The sequence below is a fragment of the Fringilla coelebs genome (assembly GCF_963513975.1).
Source record: "Fringilla coelebs genome assembly, chromosome: 1".
Classification (NCBI taxonomy): domain Eukaryota; kingdom Metazoa; phylum Chordata; class Aves; order Passeriformes; family Fringillidae; genus Fringilla; species Fringilla coelebs.
The window spans coordinates 134,354,414-134,374,539 of record NC_140028.1 but is presented as its reverse complement, the minus strand read 5'-3'; the positions used below and the strand labels follow the sequence as shown (position 1 = coordinate 134,374,539).

The window sequence follows — 20,126 nt, the reverse complement described above, 5'->3', positions numbered from 1 at the left end:
GGTATTAAATTTCTAACATGTAGTCTTGTCATAAATAAAATATTTTCTTAAAAGTAAAATGTGTTTCAATTAGACTGGCACCAAGGACAGAGTTATTACGCCATGTTCTGCAGAGCTAAACTTCCCCTTTACTTTAGAGGATAACTGTAGCAAGCTGCATGGGCTAATTTCCTCCCACCCTCTGCCACATTAAAAATTCATTAATAGAGATTTGTACATTCAATGAAAATCTTCTAAAAGTTTTCCTCCTTCAGTTTGTTGTGTGACTTTTCTGACAACAGCTCACCAAGAGTCCTGAGAACTGTGACTCTTGCAAGTTTTTATTGACTAAATCCTAAATTTGAGTGTCTTGTGGAAAAAATCCGCTTGTAACTCTTTGAATTTTGTGAATATCATCTATAAATTCTATCTTCACAGAGGCAATACAAGAAAGACTTGGAAACTGAAATTAAAGGGAAAGGCATGGAAGTTGGTCCAGACACACCTGAGATAAGACGAGCCAAGAAAGCTTCTGAAATTGCAAGCATGGTCAGTAGCGCTCCTGGGGCGAGCTTCCCGTTTGATGGAATGCAGCAAATTATTGTGGCTGAGAATTCCAGGTGCTGGCCATTCCAGGCAGCCCTGAAAACACAGATTTCTCTAAATAGCTAATCCATTGAGCTGCAAAGAGTTGAACAGTTGCAAAATCAGTGTAAGGGGGGAAGTTAAGGCTTCCCAGAGCTTAGACCTTCCTATCACCTTTTGCAGGTTGTGCTCGTTCCCCATGAGCCATCCTGGTCTGGGCTGTGCTTGGTCACTGTGGGCCCTGCTGCTTTTAGGTCTAAATAGCTGCTGATTTAGGTAGGGAAAAATGATAAACAGAGTTAGAGTGATGCTAAAGCATCATGACCTCAGTCTTGCAAGGCCCAGCAGATGGAGAAATTCTCATGGGAGTCTGACTGTGGCTGCCAAAACTGCAGAGACAGGGAGATGTGAAAGGCTGCATCGGATTTGAAGTGAGCAGCCTGTTGAAAGAGGTTTTTAAGCCATCAGCAACTACAATGTAGGCATTGCATGGATAGATTCTACAAAACTAGTACTGTTGAATCATTAATTATTTGGTGGTTTATGCATGCTGGTCAGCAAAATTGCACAGATTAAATTGGGAAAAATTTAGGAATTTGGCTGTCAGCTGTGAGTATTTCCAATGCTGTTCTTTTCAGAAAGAATACAAGAAGGACTTGGAGAATGAAATTAAAGGAAAGGGAATGGAAGTAAGTACAGATACCCTTGATATACAACGAGCCAAAAAAGCTTCTGAAATTGTCAGCCAGGTGAGTACAGAATTAATTGCTTTAAGATTACTTTGAAAGTAAAACACAATGAAATGTTAAAAACATGAAATCCTCTTGAGCATTCTTAAGCTAAAAAAAGCAAGCAGTGCACAATAAAAATATTAAATTAAATAAATTGAATAATTAATTTTTATATTGTGACCAGTACTATGAGAGTAGCTTTGAAGACAGCTTGTACAGAGAGTTGTAGTATTAGTTACATGGGTTTTTTTACTATTTATTTTTTCTTCAGAAGGAATATAAAAAGCATCTGGGGACTGAAATTATAGAAAAAGGGATGCAAGTTGGTCCATATATTCAAGAAATACAGTGGGTCAAAAGGGTTTCAGAAGTAGCAAGCCAAGTAGACATAGTCAAAAGCTGAATGTTTTGGTTCTGTGTAACAATGACTGCTTGACATACTCTGCTCAAAATACTTCTCTAGCTCTGTAGAGGCTTTCGTAGCCATACTAAATTAATTTACACAAAGTGAAATGTCTTAACTGCCTGATTCTTATTTGTATTTAGGCCTGTTATACCATGTAAATTGAATTTAATTATTTACATCTACCTGTAGTTCTTTTCACATTACCAAATCACCTAATGTTACATCACATACATCCTGACAGTGAGGGCAAGATATGTATGAGGATACAGTATGTGTGAAGGCATGTTATATATGAGGATATATTATATGTAGGTATATATATTTTAGTGTGGGGGCAGACAGTGGTAACGGTATCATGGAGAAGACAGGTGTAAGTAAATACTGGACAGGGATGAGGAAGCTTATCAGCAATAAGAATCTTTTGTGCAGTTTGGATAACTTGAGCCCAAAAAGCATAGACATGTAAAAATTATTTTTCCAGAAAATGTACAAAGATGAAGCAGAGAAGATGCTCTGTAACTATTCTGCTGTCCCAGACACTCCTGAGATGGAGAGGATAAGAAGTACTCAGAAAAACATCAGTTCAGTGAGTAATAGTGCTTCTCTCTTTGCTTGTAACTTTTCAGATATTTTTTAGTTTAAATAGTCTCTCTTGTGCCACAGTGCAAAATAGGGAACTTATGAGTAGGTGTCCTTTGAACCTTTTCCATAATTTTCCTGGCAAAACTGTATCACTCATTTCTTTCAGTAAAAATAATATCCAGCTTTTCTAGGTGCAACACTGTTATTTTGAATTTCTAAACCACTTATACCACCTTGCCAAGCCACAGTTATTTTTAAATGAAGATTGTTTTTTCTTTTTCCATCAAGTCCCAGGAAGTACTTTATTTAAAAGGGAAAAAAAATCTTAGGCTTCTTACTGCACATATAAGATTTTTCATCTGTTTCCTATCACATGTACTGAGCATCAAGATTGGGGTATAAAATTAAAACAGATCAAATTTCAAAAAAGAAATATATAATGATTTTATATTACACTGAGTATATTTTTAAATTTTATGCTAGATTTAAGTTTCAGTTTATCCCTAAATATAAATCATGAGCTTAGATTTCTAAAATTGCCCAGTTTGGGATGTATTAAGTTTCACTTCCTTTCTGGGGCCATTAATGCTGCTGTCTGTAATTCTGCCATTGCTTGTAATATAACAGAGGAGAGGAGTAAATCTGGCCTCCAGAACAAAAGGCCAGTCAGTGGCTGGTTTTTATGGTAGACTAAGTAATACTAATAAAGCCAATGATTTGAGAGAAAGGAATATAAGATACTTAAATATTTTTAGTGTTATCTGACACACATGTTCCTTAACTTAAAGATATCCTCAGCTTCTGCAGCTCTCAGAAGTAACTGAGTAAACTCAGTTTCTCCCAGAAGTGTTTGCCTGCAGCTCCCCTGGACAGCTGAGGGTTCTGCAGGGGAGTAAGAGCCTGTGGGGAGAGCAGAGGAGATTCCTCTCTGAGCCTGCTGCAGGTTGTGGTCATCTCCAGCCATCACCTGCCCTTCTTCTTCCTTTGAATGAGGACAGCTGAAAGCTGCATCTTTCTAGAAGGAGCTCTTGACAGGCCCACTGGCCCAATTTTGCTTCCTGTCACCTGTTGTCTCCTGGCTCTGAATGATTCCCTGCAGCATAGTGTGATGTGGTTATCCCCATTTCTCATGTCCCTGGTGTCCTGTCAGGCTGAAACTCCCCGGAACAGAGCCATCCAAGCCCTGTGATCTGCTTTCCTCCCTGCTCCAGCCTTTGATAGCTTTTGATTAAGTCCTCAAGTAGGTCAATGGCTCTGGCAGTGTGGACTCACTAACATTTAGGTAGCAGGCTTAATTAAGGTAGGTATCCCCACTTAGTTCAGCCTTGACAAGGCTCTGATGCATCTGAACCCCTTGCAGCTCTGTAGGCCAGTCTGAGCTTTCAGTGCCAAGGCTGACAATGGTCCTCTCTGTTAGTGTTCTAGATAATAAGAAATAAAATGTTTTGTCTTCGAGGCGATTTGTATTTGCTTTCTTTTGTGATTGTCCTTTTCCTCTTTGTGAGCTGGACCTTCCAAATGTAGGAAAGCAGTTTACAGCAGTGATTGAATGACCTTTTTTCTTCTTTCTCTACATTTTAATCTTTCATCCTTCTGTGCAGTTTAGATGATAAAGGCAAGTTATTACTGAGTGAAGATACAGCTGGAAGCAGCCCAAATAGATAAAAAACAATGACCCCTAATAATATGATTTTTGGATTTTGTCTCAAGTATTTTTCTGCCTTAAGGGACAAAAAAGAACAACTTGCTCTGCAGATAAGATAGTTGCTGCTTTTAGCTCACTAGCTCATTTAGCAGATGATTTATAAAAGGATATTTACTTCACAGTCATCTCTTTCATAGAAAAATTCCTGTCTCCAACAAATTTTACCAATCCTTCCTTGGTAGAGGAGAAAAGTATATTGTAGTCCAATCCACAATATTAATCTTTCTAACTGACATGATGCAGAAGAAATTTCAAGTTCTTACTCAAACTGTCTCTGTTATCACATGGAAAAACAAAATTCTGGATTGTTAAAAGTTTTCTGAATATTTAAAATATTAGTTGCAGACATTAACTCTTCTCTAGGATATTTGACAGTAGTATTTATCCCAGGCTATAGAGGACTTCAAGGAAGTTGGAGGAATTAATCAAGAATGACGTTTTTATTGTTCAAGGTTTGTTGATAGGAAAACTTAAATAAATCTTGATTTAAGAAAGGCAGAAATACTAAATGACAAAGATTAATGTACTAACTCCAGGATCAGACTTGTTTTTTGCACTAATGGACTGGAAATACTTACTAGAGTGGCAACAGCTGTGACACCAAATACTGAAAATCCAGTAAAACTTCTTTAGGAGCTGTGGAGCTTGAACTGGTGCTCAATGGTTATTTTAATTGTAACAATTCTTGGAACGTGTGGAGCAGTTTTTTACTTTCTCTTTCAGTAACTTCAAATGATCGATTCTACTGATGTGCTTTGTGTTTATCCTTTACCTAAACAATTGAAGTAGAATTATATAAATAGCATGTGCATCTTTTAAGAAGTGAGTTTTGGTTTTAGATACAGTCCTCAGTTTTCTGGCTTGAACCTAGGAGTGAAAAACTGCATGACTTGGATTGTAGCTCTGGTTTGTTATGGCTATTTTTCCATGAATATTTCAATTTTCTAGTTTGTTAACTTAGAAATAATAGTAATGTCTGATCACCTCTCACAGTATTTTAATATCTGAAGACTACAGAAACCAAATCAAATCCTGCATGTACATGTACCTTCAATTAGATTGAAACGAACGAAATTACTCAAGCATAACGTTACATTTGTAAAACTTTGTACATTATTATATAAATTTTAACATTTTTTTCCAATTTAAATATGTTATTGCAAATACTTAAAAATACTGAGGTCAGTTTAAAGGATGAGAATATATTATCTGGGTTGCAGCTGAAAACAATGTTATCGTAGTTATTAACAATTAGTCTTATTTATGAAAAATTAAAGTATTTGCTTTCTTAGCAAGATTTATAGTCAGACCAATTTGGAACTTGGAAAATTGCCTAGCCCTTTTATGAGAATTAGCATTTGCATTGCTAACAGTCTCATAATTCTCTCTTCTTTTGGGGAAATGAAGGTGTTTTATAAGAAGGAAGTAGGAGCTGGCACAGCTGTAAAAGATACTCCAGAGATTGAAAGAGTAAAGAAAAATCAACAGAATATTAGTTCGGTAAGTGTTATTAACAGAAATTATTCTTATGTGAGTAAAAGGTGGAGCAACTTTTTTTTTTTTTACCATCTTGTTTACTAAAAGGTTCTTAATCATACATCTCATTCAAATAGTTGTCCACTGGATTTTGGATACAGAGCTCTACTGTAGCAGAGCTAGAACTCCCCTCTACTGTAGTACTTCTTTCTCCAAAGGTAGAGATTCTAATTGAAACATTAGGAAAAATAAGAAAATGTTTAAACTAAATATTTGAGGAAAGTGTTTTGTCTCTCAGGAGTGAGAAATAGGCGATGCATTTCCCCATATGACAGACAGAACAGCAGTTGTATTTGCAGGTTAGAAAAACACCATGTGACAAAAGAGAAAATCTGTCATGTTCTGTTAGAAACTGCATGCATTGCATAGGACATGATAGTTTGTACTTCAAGATGAGAAAAACTGTGTCCAGACTTCACCTGTGTAAAAAGGTGGAGAGTTGGATCTTCTTTATGTGCTGGTGACAAATTGATCTCTGGATCTGATGAGATTAGTTCTGAATTGATGTTGTTTATCTAAGGATGCCCAATGTCTTTGGCACTTTAATAGGCAAATCAAAATAAAATATCAAAATGAATGTTTTCTTCAAATAATACATTATCTTCTGCTAAATATGTGGCAAAACTTGGAAAAAACCTGAAAAGTGGCTGCTAAGCAGCAAAACACTTGTAACTATTGATAATTTCCTTGTTATATTTGGTATGGACTCCTCTGGGGCAATTTTTATGTCTGTGACATGACTTTTCTAATTATTAGGTTTTTTTTAAAGTAAAGTTTAAAAATAATGTATAGACATGACACTATGTTGTGTTTAAGTATTAGTTAAAATATGAATTAGGATCTCTGGACACCTATTCTCATAGAATTTTGTTGTTTAGTGTTTAGTTAAACACCTAATTTCCCACCAAAGTAAGGTCAGTAGAGAATTTCCGAAAAGTTTTGGAAAGCTCATATTTTCCTTAAAATTTTTTTTCTACTTTATCCATCACTATTCATCATGTCATTTTGAGTCACAGTGCAAGCTATCATGTGTCCCAAATCCTGAAATAGTTGGATATTGAACAGTTTGAAACCTGCTGGTTGGGAAGCTGTTGATTTTTCTTGATTTGAGGGTGAAGGGTTTTTTTTGTTTCTTTGTTCAGTTTTTTTGTTGTTATTTTGCTTTTAAATTTCCAATTACCACTGAGATTTATTTCAAGAGTAGTCACACAGAAAGTAGAAGTCTTACTCTAATGCTTTTTCACAATACATTTCAAAGTGAAATGGAAAGATAGTGTACACTGTTCTTGCTGGTTTAGAAATCCTAAATGGTGGTGAAGATGGAAAAATGAAAAGTTGATCAATATGCTAGTAAACACATTTGAGGAAAAACCTACCTAGGGAAGTACAAAATGCATTAGTGGTGTGGTGGTACTGTGTAAATAGTATGTCCTTTACCTTGCTAGTCTTTGTGTGGAGTTAATGTTTTACAAAGGTATTTTATTACATGTAGTGTACTTTAAATTACTTTAGTCTTGTGTAATATGTATTAGAGGTGTAGCATGCCAAATTTAAAGGCAATGTACAAGAATGTTTCAAATTACATGTCAGTGAGAGGGAAATTATATTGTACAGTAAGAGGGAAATTGTATTGTGCAATTTACAGGAGTCCCAAAGGAAGGGTAAATTACACCAATTTTGAATCCATTAGATTTAAATGTTTTACAGGCATTTTTGAATTTAGCCAGAATAACTTGGGACAGCCTTAAAACTATTTTCTGGGCTAAACAAAACTAGTATGTGGAATGTGAAGCAAATTTGCACTGAAAGAAACACCAGGACACCAAAATAACACTTACAGTGCAACCAACCACACAAAAAAGTCCATTGAATCATGTTCTGAAAGTGATCGGATTCTTCCAGATTACATATGTAGGAGGAAGACGTAAGAATGGTGTTTTCAAAGCCTAAAATAGAAAGTGGTGACAGCTCAATACAAGGAGGCTGAGCTCGTCTCACCTGTTGTGATGGTTGGTTTGGAAGAAGCCAAAGATCTCACAGAACTTTCCAAGCAAGCCACAGACCCGTGGACTGTAGCTGAATCTGAAGTGAGGAGCTACAAATAACTAAGGACTTTTTAAAAACTTGCTTATATTGTAGGGCAGGCAGGGTTGGGCACAGCACTGGGAAGAAGTAGTGCTTTGGGAGAATCTATTAGTGTTTTTGTTAGTGTGAAATCTGTGATGAAACCCCTGTGGTATGTCAGTCAATACCACAAAGCTGGGGTCGTATTAAAATTCAAGTAACAGACATTTTGAAGCATTTTAAGGATGAGTAGCACTGCCAATTCTCAAACTTACCTAATAGTCTCTATTAAAAGACCCTTTTTTTCTAGTGCTATAGTGTCTTAGCCAGTCCTAAACTGTCTGGACTGTAATTTTCCATTCCCAGTCTGTACTTTGGGTTGGTTTGGTTTTATTTATTTATAAATTTCAGTCAAAACAGCTTCCAAGTATGAGCTTAGAGGAAAACAAGTTGTTTTGTCTGTGCTATGAAATTGGGCATTCTCCAGAAGTAACATGTCTTGAGAACAGAGTTGAAAATTAAATGTTAGGAAAAAACCAGTAAATGTCTGACAGCACCTGCAAAGGCTTCAACAATCCAGCCAACTACATCCTCACCTGTGTGTCCCATGTGTTTTTAAAGAATTTCAATGAGACTTTGAAGCCATCTACCATTTAAGGAACACCTAAAAGGCTTGGTTTCTGAAATGGACTGGAAAACTCCATAGCAAGTTAATAGTAAGACCAAGTCATTTTCAGAGTGGTGTGGATCTCCAAGTAGTGCAGCACCCCAATTATGGGGAAAATAGCCACAATCCCATGTGATGTATATTCCTATTGTTAGAGTTTTAGTACACTAGAATTGTTATAAGCACTCTCTGCTGCATTTCATCAAGTAAGACGCATCAGAGACCCTAGCAGACTGTTTTAGAAATTAAGTATAACTGTTGCTTTTCAGGCCAATGGTGTTAGTAGATGTGGTCTAGTAGTGCAGTATGTGTAAGGACAAGAGTATAAAGTGATAGATGTGTTTTAGTGCCTGTCTCCCTCTTCTTTAAATTGATATTTTTGTAATATCTATTGTACAGATTAAATACAAGGAGGAAATTCGGCGTGCAACAACAATTTCTGATCCACCTGAACTAAGGAGAGTTAAGGAAAACCAGAAGAATATCAGTAATGTGTGCCCCATTTTCATTTCTTGCACAATTCTCTCTGCTGTATTAAATGTGCTTGTGTCTTGGTGGATATGTCTGTGGTGTTTGTGCTACTTTGTTTGTCCAAAAAGACCAATTTAATCAATTAATGGTAAAATGGTAATTCCTTAGCCTTGCACTTTGATTCATAAGAATGAGAGTGAAATATTCCTGTTGAAATAACAATTGTCTCTGTTTGAAATAGAAGAACTGCCAGAGGGTGAGTACTAAGTATTGTGTGGGAAGATGGGATTGATTATTAAGGAATGGTACTTTCCATCCAAATGCAATGTGCTCTTTAGTGATGTCTAGCACGCTAACGTATTTTTATTGCTTGGAAATCTCTGTTCTAATATCTTCTGACATGTTTGCTAGGTTCAGTACAAAGAACAGCTCTGCAAAGCTACACCCATGAGTGTCACCCCTGAGATGGAAAGAGTCAAGAGGAATCAAGAGAATGTCAGCATGGGAAGTTGCTCTCCTTTAATACTTTGTGTAATTTTTGGGTGTGGAAGATGAATATGAAGTTCTGCATTCTGAAACAGTCCCTTTCCTTTAGCCTGGGGGAAACTAATGTATCGTAATGTGTTTGCATTCAAGTAATGGAATTACTTGAAAATCTTCTCATAGGAAGCAGTCATGAGAAAGCTTTGCTTGGTTTGGGAAATGACAGGTGAACCATCATATATTCCATTTAAGAAATGGCTGCAATGCTTTGAGATGTTCTCTTCCTTGGATATTTGCAGAAAATCTTGACTTTTTTTTTTTTAAACAAAATATCCGTTTCCAGTTTTATTTTTCTTTGCTTTGTGAGAAATTAGCTACCGTTGTACTGAAACGTCTTCTCTCTTACCTGTCTACTTCTGGTTCCTCAGTAACCTCCCCATCAGAATTTGGTATTTAATGGCTGAGGTAACCATTTGCAGGGGTACAGAGAGGAAGGCAAGGACTGAAGCATGCTCCTGCCTTCCTGCACTGATGAAGTTGCACCCTGTGGATGAGCCCATGAGCAAACAGGCGCTCTCCTCACTGAGAGCTGCCATCAGCAGCCCTGGGTCATGGGTCCACAAATAGCTACAGGGTTTTCCTGGGTGCTTTCTGCTACATTCACCAAATAATTTTGAGTCTCAATTTTCAGGAATTCTGTTCCTCTAACTCAACTTCTGGATTCCTGTTGATATATCTAGCTTTCCTAGAATGTATTCTGTTCAAAAACTGCTTTCCCTTTTTCAAGCCAGTCTGTATAGTACTTCTGCTCACACTGTTGATAAGTCTTCACCAATTTTTGTGTTGCGAAAATTTCAGTGGAAAGTTTAAATTCTTTTCAAGTCACTGGAATAGCTTTGAGTGAAGATTTGTTAACTTCAGCCATTTCTAGAAACATTAATTGTTGAATAGTCATTTTACCTTTATAAATGTTAATTTGCAACTCTAATCCATTTAACAACTTGCCATAGTTTTAGTAAGACATTAATTTTTCTATTGGAATACATTGATGTGGACAGATCAAAATTCTGTTGTGCTGGAAGACAGCTGCTTGGGCAATAGCTGCCTTACTGCCACAGTGCGCTGCAGAATTATGAGCGCAATGTATCTGCACAGTTAATCTTATCACTTAAACCCAAGAGCTTGCTTTTCTATGGAAGCATTTATTTTGCATGAAAGTATATGAATTGGCATGAATTTGTTGCCAGAATCTGTTACTAAATATTTGCCATGTCTGACTTCCCAGCATGTGGGGCTAGATTTAACACTAGATTTCTTGGTCTGTCAGTGCCACATCCTGTCCTGTTCTGCTTCAGATCCCGATCCAGCCTCGGGTGTGCATTTGGTTAATGCAATGTGTTTGGTTACAGAATGATGAAGGGGATATTCCTACAGTATGTTTAAATAAATGCGTGGTGAAATGAGGTTGGATTCAATTGGCCCCGGTCTGATGTACTGCACTCTCTGTGTTTAATCGCCTTTGAATATGTAATATATAAAATTTAGAACATAGATGGAGACCTTATGGAATTTCTGTCTTGAAAAATATGTATTTACAGCGGACCTTCTGAAATTCATTTTTTCATATGATCTGCTTGCCTCTACTGCATTTTATGTGGCTTAACCCCATTCCAGATATGAGTTTTTTCTCTGAAGAGCCAGGGACCAGTCTGGTAAATGCCAAGATATTGTGTGTATACATGGGTATATATCCACAGAAATGCATTAATAAACAGTCTGTACATAAAAAAAATCAAGGTTATCTTTCAAAAATCAATTTTTATAAACTTGAATAAACTTCAGATACATTTTAGCTTTTCTGTTGTTTCCTGGATGACCTTTGAAGTCATGCATTTTATGAAACAAGGATATATTGCTATACCTGAAATAGTATGAATATATATTTTATTCTATTCAATAACAGGTTCACTACAGAGAGCAGCCTGGCAAAGCTACTGCTGTGAGTGTCACTCCTGAGATAGAGAGAGTCAGGAAGAATCAAGATAATATCAGCTCGGCAAGTTGTTTGTATCTTTTTGTCATTCAGATTTTTCAGTTGCTGTAGAAATATAAACATGGATATGCTTTTCCTTTTACATTTGCTATGTCAAAGAAACCCAACTACATCACTCACTGATGAGATATTGGTTTTATTCTTTGAGGACCTGGACTGCCTATACATGCAACAAACATATTCAGGGTTGTCTGGTTATTTTTGCAAAAAAAGTAAGTGGTTGTGTTGGTGTCAGTATTTTTCAAGGAGAGAGTCAGTAGAGGTCAGTCATTCTTTGCAGTAAAGAAAAAAAGGAAATGAGAATTTAGCCTCAGTGCAAATGTCTTTTTTTTTTGTGTGATTCAAAGCGTGGAAGTGTCCATTCCATTCTGTGACTTGCCACCTCTGTTAGAGCTGAGTAGTTCTAAATAGGTCCCATTGCTAAATACTAAAGAGTAAGATAATATATATTCCTTTGCTTTTATGGTAATAAAATGTAATTGCTGCTAAAGTAGTGTAAGAAGCAGGAGACAATTCTATTAAGGAACAAGGAAAAAGTACAAAAAGCCTGATGAAGTAAAGGATAAGACCAGTTACATTGCAGTCTGTCCTCAACACTGAAACAACATCCGTGGCAAAGTCACTGCAGATGGTAAATAGAAGTTGTTTCATGCAGAAGAACTGTGGCAGAAGAGAGTTACAAGTAATGAACACTGGAGAACTGTGTGTAGGAGTGAAAAGTGGATTGGATTTGTCAGGGAATATGTCTAAGGACAAAGGAGTGGAATCTGACATTGTAACTGCATATATCTTAATCATTTTGTTAAAAATGTTTATGAATATTTATCAAAGTCAATTATTTTGAGGTGTGTGAAAATAAGAGGAAAATCTCACAACAGTTCTAGTCTTTAAATAATTTTTTGATTTGTTAAAATTAAATGTGTTTCTTCAAGTGATTCATTCACTTTGTTTCTCAAGATTTACAGGGATAAATATTCCTCTATGTTAATGAGAAAGATAAAAATCAACCTGTGTTGGCTGTAATTATTCTGTCCAGAAAATGCCTTATACTCAAAAGCATATGTAGCTGAATATATTTTCTATGAGAATTTACTGTTTAATTAAGAAGGCTTTGAAGAATATGCAGTACCATATATTTTAGTTTCTCACACATTACTTGAAACTTACCTGTCAAACACAGATACCAAGATATATATTTTCATGGGTGTGCTTTCTTAGCCAATATATAATCTTAAGGAGGGTTAGACAGTTTCAATACATGGTTTTTCTCATCACAAGCACATGTTGAAATAGGTTTGCATGACTCATTTGAGAAGTAATACTTGGGGTGTGAATACAGAGGTAAATCTGGAATATTAACTAACACAGTGTGCAGGTCACAGTGCGATGTAGAAATACGAGAGGCCATTGGTAGAATTCAACAAGACAGAAAAAACTGTAAGAGTACTCACTCCCAAACCAGTAAGTAGGATCAGCTGCTTTCACTGTTTTAGGATTTTGAGTGGTTTTTTTCTTATTTTTAACAGATAATTAACCTTATATCTTTACTAGTCTGTAAAATGCTACAAAATAAGCTAATCAGGAGAAATGTGATGTAAAAAATTCAGTACTTACTGATGCACAAAACCCAGAGTCCAGACATTTGTTTAGGAAACAAAATATTCAGATTCTTCCCAGATATGTTGCTTTGTGCTGCTAGTGAAGACTAGCTATTGAATGGGAGTTATAAGTCTTCCAAAGAATTAATCCTCTTGCAAGGATTGAATTCCCTGGATTTCTCAGGTAATTCCAATCCCACAGACTCTGTGTCTGTCTTGGTAATAAGAAGGTATTATTATTATCGTCAGCCATACAAACATGTTTTAAGGATGTTCTAAGTCACAGTGGTGTTTTCTTAGTATTGATCTTATTTTCCAGTTGATAAATGAATGATTTCACTTATGTCATTCAAACAGTCACAAATTGCAGCTTTTAAATAAATTCGTTATTTTTACTAAGTGATTGATGGAATAAATGTGCCTTTCGGCCTTACCAATGTACAAGCTCATCTGTATCCTCACTGTGAAATAATTTACTGGCACATGAGTTAAAGAAAGAAGAGAACTGTTGGGCATTGTGGCTCGGAAAGGTACTGTTGCCTGGTGTGATTCTCACCATCCTTCCTACTGTAAGCAAAAATAATTCACCTGTGCTGTTGTTGCTGTTTTGCAGGTCAAGTACAGCAGTGATCAGAGGCAGATGAAAGGTAGACGTAGTGTGCTTCTAGACACACCTGAGCTAAGGCATGTCAAAGAAACACAAAACAACATCTCAATGGTAGGGTACTTTCTTCCTGTGACTAGAGCCTTCTAAGGAATGGCACTTGACTTCCACTGGATTTTGCCTTCCATTAATATAGGTAACTAATGAAACTCTCTCCTCAGGTATGGAAGGAATATTTTCTTCTTACGCCTGTAGAGGGAGTGTTTGCTAACTGCATAGGAGTGTAATGAACATTTTCAAAATACTAATAAACAGTTTTCTAACAGTTAAATGTCCGTTCTTTTGGTTTTTTCCTTTAAAAATGTACACACGTCATTTGAGCATCACAATTTCACTGGATTAGGTGACACACTTCACCTTGTGCCTGTGCATGTTCCTGGTTTCTGCGTGACTTTGGTTCTTGGAATGAGTTTTGTGTGCATCAGCTTGTGTGAGAATGTTTGTCAATTTAATGAATTGATGATTAAGTTTTTTGTAATGTAAATATGCATAATCAGCAGTACTACCTTTATAACTCTTACTAATACTGGGATTTTGTTCCAACACTTGGTGCTGTAACACTTTCTACCCTAATGTCTTTTTTTCTAATATTTTCTTTTAAAGCAGGCAGTTTAGAACAACTGTTGTTCTTTCTAAAAACCTATTTTTAAAGCCAGCTGACATATGATAAAACAAAAGGGCAAAATATACATTTTGTGTGATACTGTGCAAGTAGTCAAAATTATCAGTGAATAAAAATGCTTGAGTTCTTTAGAACTACTACTGCTGGAATATTCTTACTGACACATGTATTTGTCTGCATCAGTAGACAGCTATCCTGTCTTAGAGAAGAAGGGAATGCACCAGATGACCTCCTGGACAGGGCTGTTTTGTGTCCTGTCTGATAGTAAGATGATGCTTTGCTGCTTAAGCTAGTGTCTAATTCAGTATCAATGGAAAAGAAATGCAAAATTGATAATAAAATATCATAAAAACTGGTTAAGGTGATAGAAAATACTTGGCTGGCCATTCAGCCTATCTCATGTGTATAACAATTCTGTTATGGTGCAAAGTCAAAGTATACGAGTGCCTCATATAGCAGACATATATGTATTCCTGCACAGAATAACCATCTGCTGTCAATTGCAACCTGGGGAAAAATGTAATTCTCCGTGTTTTCCTAGGTAAAATATCATGAAGATTTTGAGAAGACAAAGGGCAGAGGCTTCACCCCAGTGGTAGATGATCCTATAACAGAGCGTGTACGAAAAAACACCCAGATTGTGAGCGATGCAGCATACAAAGGTGTGCATCCACATATTGTTGAAATGGATAGAAGACCTGGAATAATTGTTGGTAAGCTGTTAAGTACTGTTTTTATTGAAGGCATGTTGGGGAAGATAAAAGCCCCTGTTTCTGCTCTCCAGATTCCATTTTCTCTCTTTTCTCACCATGAAACTTATTCTTGAACTGCAGGTTCCATGTCAGCTCCAGAGAAGTCATAATGGGAATGAATGGAAGATATATTGTCATTTGCTCTGTAATTTAAAAAAAAATATTTGGATTGTTGTTATATTACTTTAAATTTGAATTTTGACTCTAAAAGAAAGGTCAAAATATCTACAATCTTAATTTTATGCAGAAGAAAGATGAGTAAAACTGATTCTGCAAGCTATCAATGTTTAAATTTTGCAGTCCAGTTTGAAATTTCCCCTTCTGTTAGTAATTTCATCAGAATTGCACATATCTATTTACCTCGTGTTTCACAATTTCACACAGCTTTAAAAATATCTCAAGCTGTAATTCATCACTAACTCATCAGATCTCTGGTAAGCCAAGTACCAGTGTTGAGAAGTGATGTTCTGAAAGGTGGCCCAAGATAAGGATGGGTGTTCAAGGGGTGGAACACAGATTAAATTCAAATGTAAAGGCAAGGTATTGCATAAAGGTATTATGTGGCATACCCATAATGAGCTCTACTTAAAAATCAAAGTGGATATTTGAAATTGCTGAAAAGTCAGCAAGTCTGCTATGGCAAAGGAAGCGGTAATATTTTATTTTTTTTTCTTCTTATTTCCTTTTGGTTTTTTTGTGTCCCATGTCTGTTTTTCTGTGCTTTGCAGCCATGTAGACCCCAGAGGATCTGTGTACAAAAAGCCCATACTGAGATAGCACTCATAAAATTCTTCATATATAGTGATAACAGTGAGGCTGACTTTAAGTTTGCATCTCAAAACCAAAATTGCAGGTGAAATTAACTGGATTAACTTGTTGGTCACATAGGCCATCCTCCTGCCTAAAGCTAGGTTAACTATGTAATTCCTGGCAGATGCTTTTTCAGTCTTTCCTTAAAGTCTCCAAATAAGTGTCCCCCACCTAAGGAAGTGTATTTCTTTCCTTTTTAGTTGCCATCCTTGATGTGTCTGTAGCTACAGTGGCCTTATATGAGAAAGGGTTTCCCAAAAGTGTGTGTTAAGAGAGCTCTGCCTGGGGCAGGTGCTGAGGATCTTCATAGTTGTGGTGCAGCCAAAGAAAAAGAAAAAGGCTTCTGTAAAACTGCAGTGTGGCGTTCAGTTTGTGATTTGTTCCTTAGTGTATGCTACAAGCCTCCTGCTCTCTGCTGCATTGCATGTGTGCTGTAGCCCTGTGTAGGAGCCATGTGTGCAATCCCATGTTCAGCAGCTGAAGCCTTGCTAGCACAAGCAGATTGGAGTGAAGGACATCCCTGAGATAGATTATTGAGTTGTAAGAACTGAAATATATAGCATTATTTATCACCTAAAAATACTCCAGTATCAAAACACACGGAAATTCTTAATTTCCCATGCCTGCCAAACAGCAAAAATTGTACAACTATTTAAAGGAAAAAGGCTATGACTATTTCAGCAAACACTTTTTTGGAATAAAATTGTAATTATAATATCTACTTGTTTAAAAAGAAGTAGTGAGCTCCCTGCTTGTGAAATGTCCTTGGCAGCTCAAAAAAAAAAAAATTTGCAAACTGAAAAATGTACTTAGGACTCTCGTGAGTATTTTTTGTAGCTGTAAATTGTTCAGCCAGTTAGGAAAATGGTGTCAGAATCCCTCTGGTTGATTTTTAATGTATCATTGGTGAAACTAGAGCTGCTCTTTCAAATGCCTGGTTACTAAAATTAATGACCCTGCTCTGGCAAATAGACACTAGTTTTAACCCTACTAAGCCATTCTAAACCCATCAAGATAAATTGATGTTGGTGAGCTTTGGATGTGTTACTAAAGAGAAACCACAATTCTTACATAAGGATATTTTAACTTGCCAAAAGCTACCAGGGAATTAAAACTGATTTGTGTTATATATTGCCAAGATTCTGATTCTATGTCTGTTATTTCAGATTACAGAGGTGGATAAAATCAATACACATCAATGACTCTTGCAGTGGTGCTGCCATGAAGCCATACTTGTATTTTCACTTGCTGAGGCATGATCAAGCAGGGCAAGCTGGGCATTCACCAATTCCCCGGCCCCTTCTCATGCCTGTCAGTACTTTATGTAGGGGCATAATTTATCTCCATTAGAAATAACATATTGTTTATCAAAAGTTTTTGAGTTAGCTTTAATTTCTCTTGTCAGGAAGGAGTTAGCACTACGCCTCGCCTCATGGGAATTATGGTAGATAATGTGCAATGTACATACATTGAATGTATTCTGAAGCCATGGGATTTATTTTGTTAGCTCTGTCTGTTCTTTCCATTACATCTAGGCTATTAATCATTTGAAACATGAAATTTTTGGGGTCCTCACAGTGCTGCTTTACCTACAACCCAATACTTAGCTTGGTACCTCTCAAACCAGCAAAAGAGCAAAGCTGGGAAGACAGTTTTTTTCCTACTTCCAGTATATGGAGTAAATCTTGCACCCAGGTCTGCCCAAGAAGAAACTGTAGTAAAAATGTGTTATCTGGTAGATTTGTGCTTTGACTGGTTATATTTTACATCAAGGTTTTAGTTGAAACTGGTTTGAAGAGATTAAAAGATTTATTAATTTTAGACATATCAGATATCATAGAATCATTTAGATTGGCCAAGACCATTAGTACCATCAAATGTTACCATTAACCCAGGTCTGTCAAGCCTACCACAAAACCATGTCCTCAAGCATCATGTCAACATCTTTTGTATATCTCCTGGGATGGAAACTCAGCCACTTCCCTTGGAAGCCTGTTCCAGTACTTGACAACCCTTTCAGTGAGGAACCTTTTCTTAATATCCAATATATAAGCCTCCCCTGGCCCACTTGGGGCTGTTTTCTCACATACTGGTACGTGGGAGAAGAGACCTATTCCCACATCACTACAACCTCTTTCAGGCAGTTGTAGAAAATGACAAGGTCATCCTGAGACTCCCTTTCTCCAGGCTAAACATCCCCAGCTCCATCAGATTCTCCTCATCAGACTTGTGCTTCAGACCCTTCCCCAGCTCCATTGCCCTTCTCTGGACTCTCTCCAGCACCTCAATGTCCTTCTTGTAGTGAGGGGCCCAGAACTGAACCCAGAATTCAAGGTGTGGCCTCAGCAGTGCCAAGTACAGGGTTGTGGTCACTGCCCTGGTCCTGCTGGCCACACTGTTGCTGATCCAGGCCAGGATGCCATTGGCCTTCTTGGCCACCTGGGCACACACTGGCACAGGGAATTACTTGGTAAGTTCGAGAGTGGATGTAATTTTATCCTACGGCAGATGTGTACAATGCAGATTTCTACAGCTGAATTTGTCACCTTAGTTCATTTTTTAAAATATTAATTAGGAAAGATAGATACGTTTGAGTTTACGTGAATTAAGCAATTAGTAGAAATTTATTATGGATGAGCTATGGCCCTGATTCTTTTTCTTATGCTGACATGATCTCTGCTGTATGCCAAGGAGACTCTGTAGTTCTTTTAAGCAGCAAATTAAGCTTTCTGATCTCTTCAGGTGAATATCTAGGTATTTTGGTTAATTTCTAGAGGAAGGAAATTGATTACTGATTGTTAAAGCTCATTCCTTTCATGCTTTTGCTTCCTTTGTTGTTTGTCTGTCTTATACTTTCTCTGCTTTGGAAAAAGATCTTAAAGTTTGGCGCACAGATCCTGGCTCCATCTTCGACATTGATCCTCTGGAGGACAATATTCAGTCTAGGAGTCTGCATATGCTTTCTGGTATTGCTTATATCCTGACTTTTCCCCAGTTCAGCTTTTCAAGTTTGTGAAACAAACTTGATACTGTAAATTTTCAGGTCAATATGCCAGCCATATGTTTTATAAGCATATTTGTATATATATTTATAACTGTTATAGTTTTAAAGCAGTATTTTATAGGAACTTCAGCTGTAATCACATGTGCAGATAAGAAATAGTGAAATAAATCTTACCTTAAACAAGTTATTCATGCCACTTACAAGTAGCCATTTAAAAAACATTGACCTACTTTGTCCTTCCTATAAGTAGAATTTTCAAATAGTTGGACCTTATAAAATTTCAGAGTTATAGAAAGTGACCTATTTACAAAATTGGTTTCTTTTCCATGCACATTTTGCCTATATGGCACACGACATTATGCTTTGTTCTATTATTTGCAAGTCCAAGATGTTCATAATTTTAGGAGATACGGAAAAGGAGAGAAAGTAATGTAATAACAGGGAATAGGTTTGGGCTTTACAAGGTTATTGGTTCTTTTCCTGCATAGGAATGTTTATTTTGAATGTCTGATTTTTCACATGCATTTCCTTTGCTACTTTGGAATTTTAAATATTCTTTTGAACAACATACAGCTTTATTTCCACATGCACCTATATGCGTGCTGGGATAAAGGAATAATTTGATTTTCCACTGGAAATTTTTGTATTCTACAGCTTTATCCCTTCCCTTTCTGGTATCTCAATACCACCTTCCATTTCTGCTATTCTTTTAAAGCAAAGAACAAGCTTAGTTGCATTAGATTTTGAAGCAAGCTTTGGGAACAAAATTGCAATGAATTTACTTTTCTCTAATTTTAATGCCATCAAGGTATGAATAGCAATGTTAGTAGTGGAGGGGTTTATGTTGTTGCTTGTCTTTGCACTTCCATCATCTATTTACTGTGATATTCTTTACTTCTTTCTACCTTTGTAGAAAGAGCAAGCCGTTACAGTAAGCAGTATTTGCATTCTACCAGTCTGGGAGATTATAAGTCAGATGGCTCTGACACGAACCCTACCTTTTCTTACTGCAGTGAGATAACAAGGCCATCTGATGAAGGAGGTACCCTTTATTCCCACCTTTTTTCACTAACAACACTCTTGCAGTGTGTTGAGACTTCACAGGCCTGTATTAACTCCATATCCTTGTGTAGTCACAAGTAGAAGCTTTGTAAGCTATTGCCTGATTGACAGAGCAAGCAAAGCAAGACTGCACAGTTTCTGCATGCCATATCATTCTATTGTGAATTCTTTTCACAGTTTTGGTGATGCTGTTGGCTCCAAAGCCCTGTTAACTCCTATTTACAGTGCTTTAAAGAAATTGTGTTGCGTTTTTGCAAAATGTACATGAATCTCTTTTTATTTTTTCTCTTGAATGACACAATGTAACTGAATGAAATACACCTTTAACCTGAAAAAAACATATTTACCTTGG

At 36.7% G+C, this 20,126-nt stretch overlaps 1 protein-coding gene across 4 annotated transcripts in view; it reads left to right on the top strand.

The window, feature by feature from the left end:
* NEBL (nebulette) overlaps nt 1-20,126 on the top strand; it is a 246,861-nt gene that overhangs the window by 200,122 nt on the left and 26,613 nt on the right. The window contains exons 13-23 of one of the 4 annotated variants that reach the window (XM_084218086.1): nt 418-528; nt 1,203-1,313; nt 2,183-2,287; nt 5,396-5,488; nt 8,655-8,747; nt 9,138-9,231; nt 11,174-11,265; nt 13,474-13,578; nt 14,688-14,859; nt 18,582-18,674; nt 19,626-19,754. In XM_084218086.1, the coding sequence (XP_084074212.1) occupies nt 418-528; nt 1,203-1,313; nt 2,183-2,287; nt 5,396-5,488; nt 8,655-8,747; nt 9,138-9,231; nt 11,174-11,265; nt 13,474-13,578; nt 14,688-14,859; nt 18,582-18,674; nt 19,626-19,754 (1,198 nt within the window). The remainder of the gene's footprint in view (nt 1-417; nt 529-1,202; nt 1,314-2,182; nt 2,288-5,395; nt 5,489-8,654; nt 8,748-9,137; nt 9,232-11,173; nt 11,266-13,473; nt 13,579-14,687; nt 14,860-18,581; nt 18,675-19,625; nt 19,755-20,126) is intronic. The other 3 variants (XM_084218087.1, XM_084218088.1, XM_084218089.1) reach the window with 3 other exon arrangements.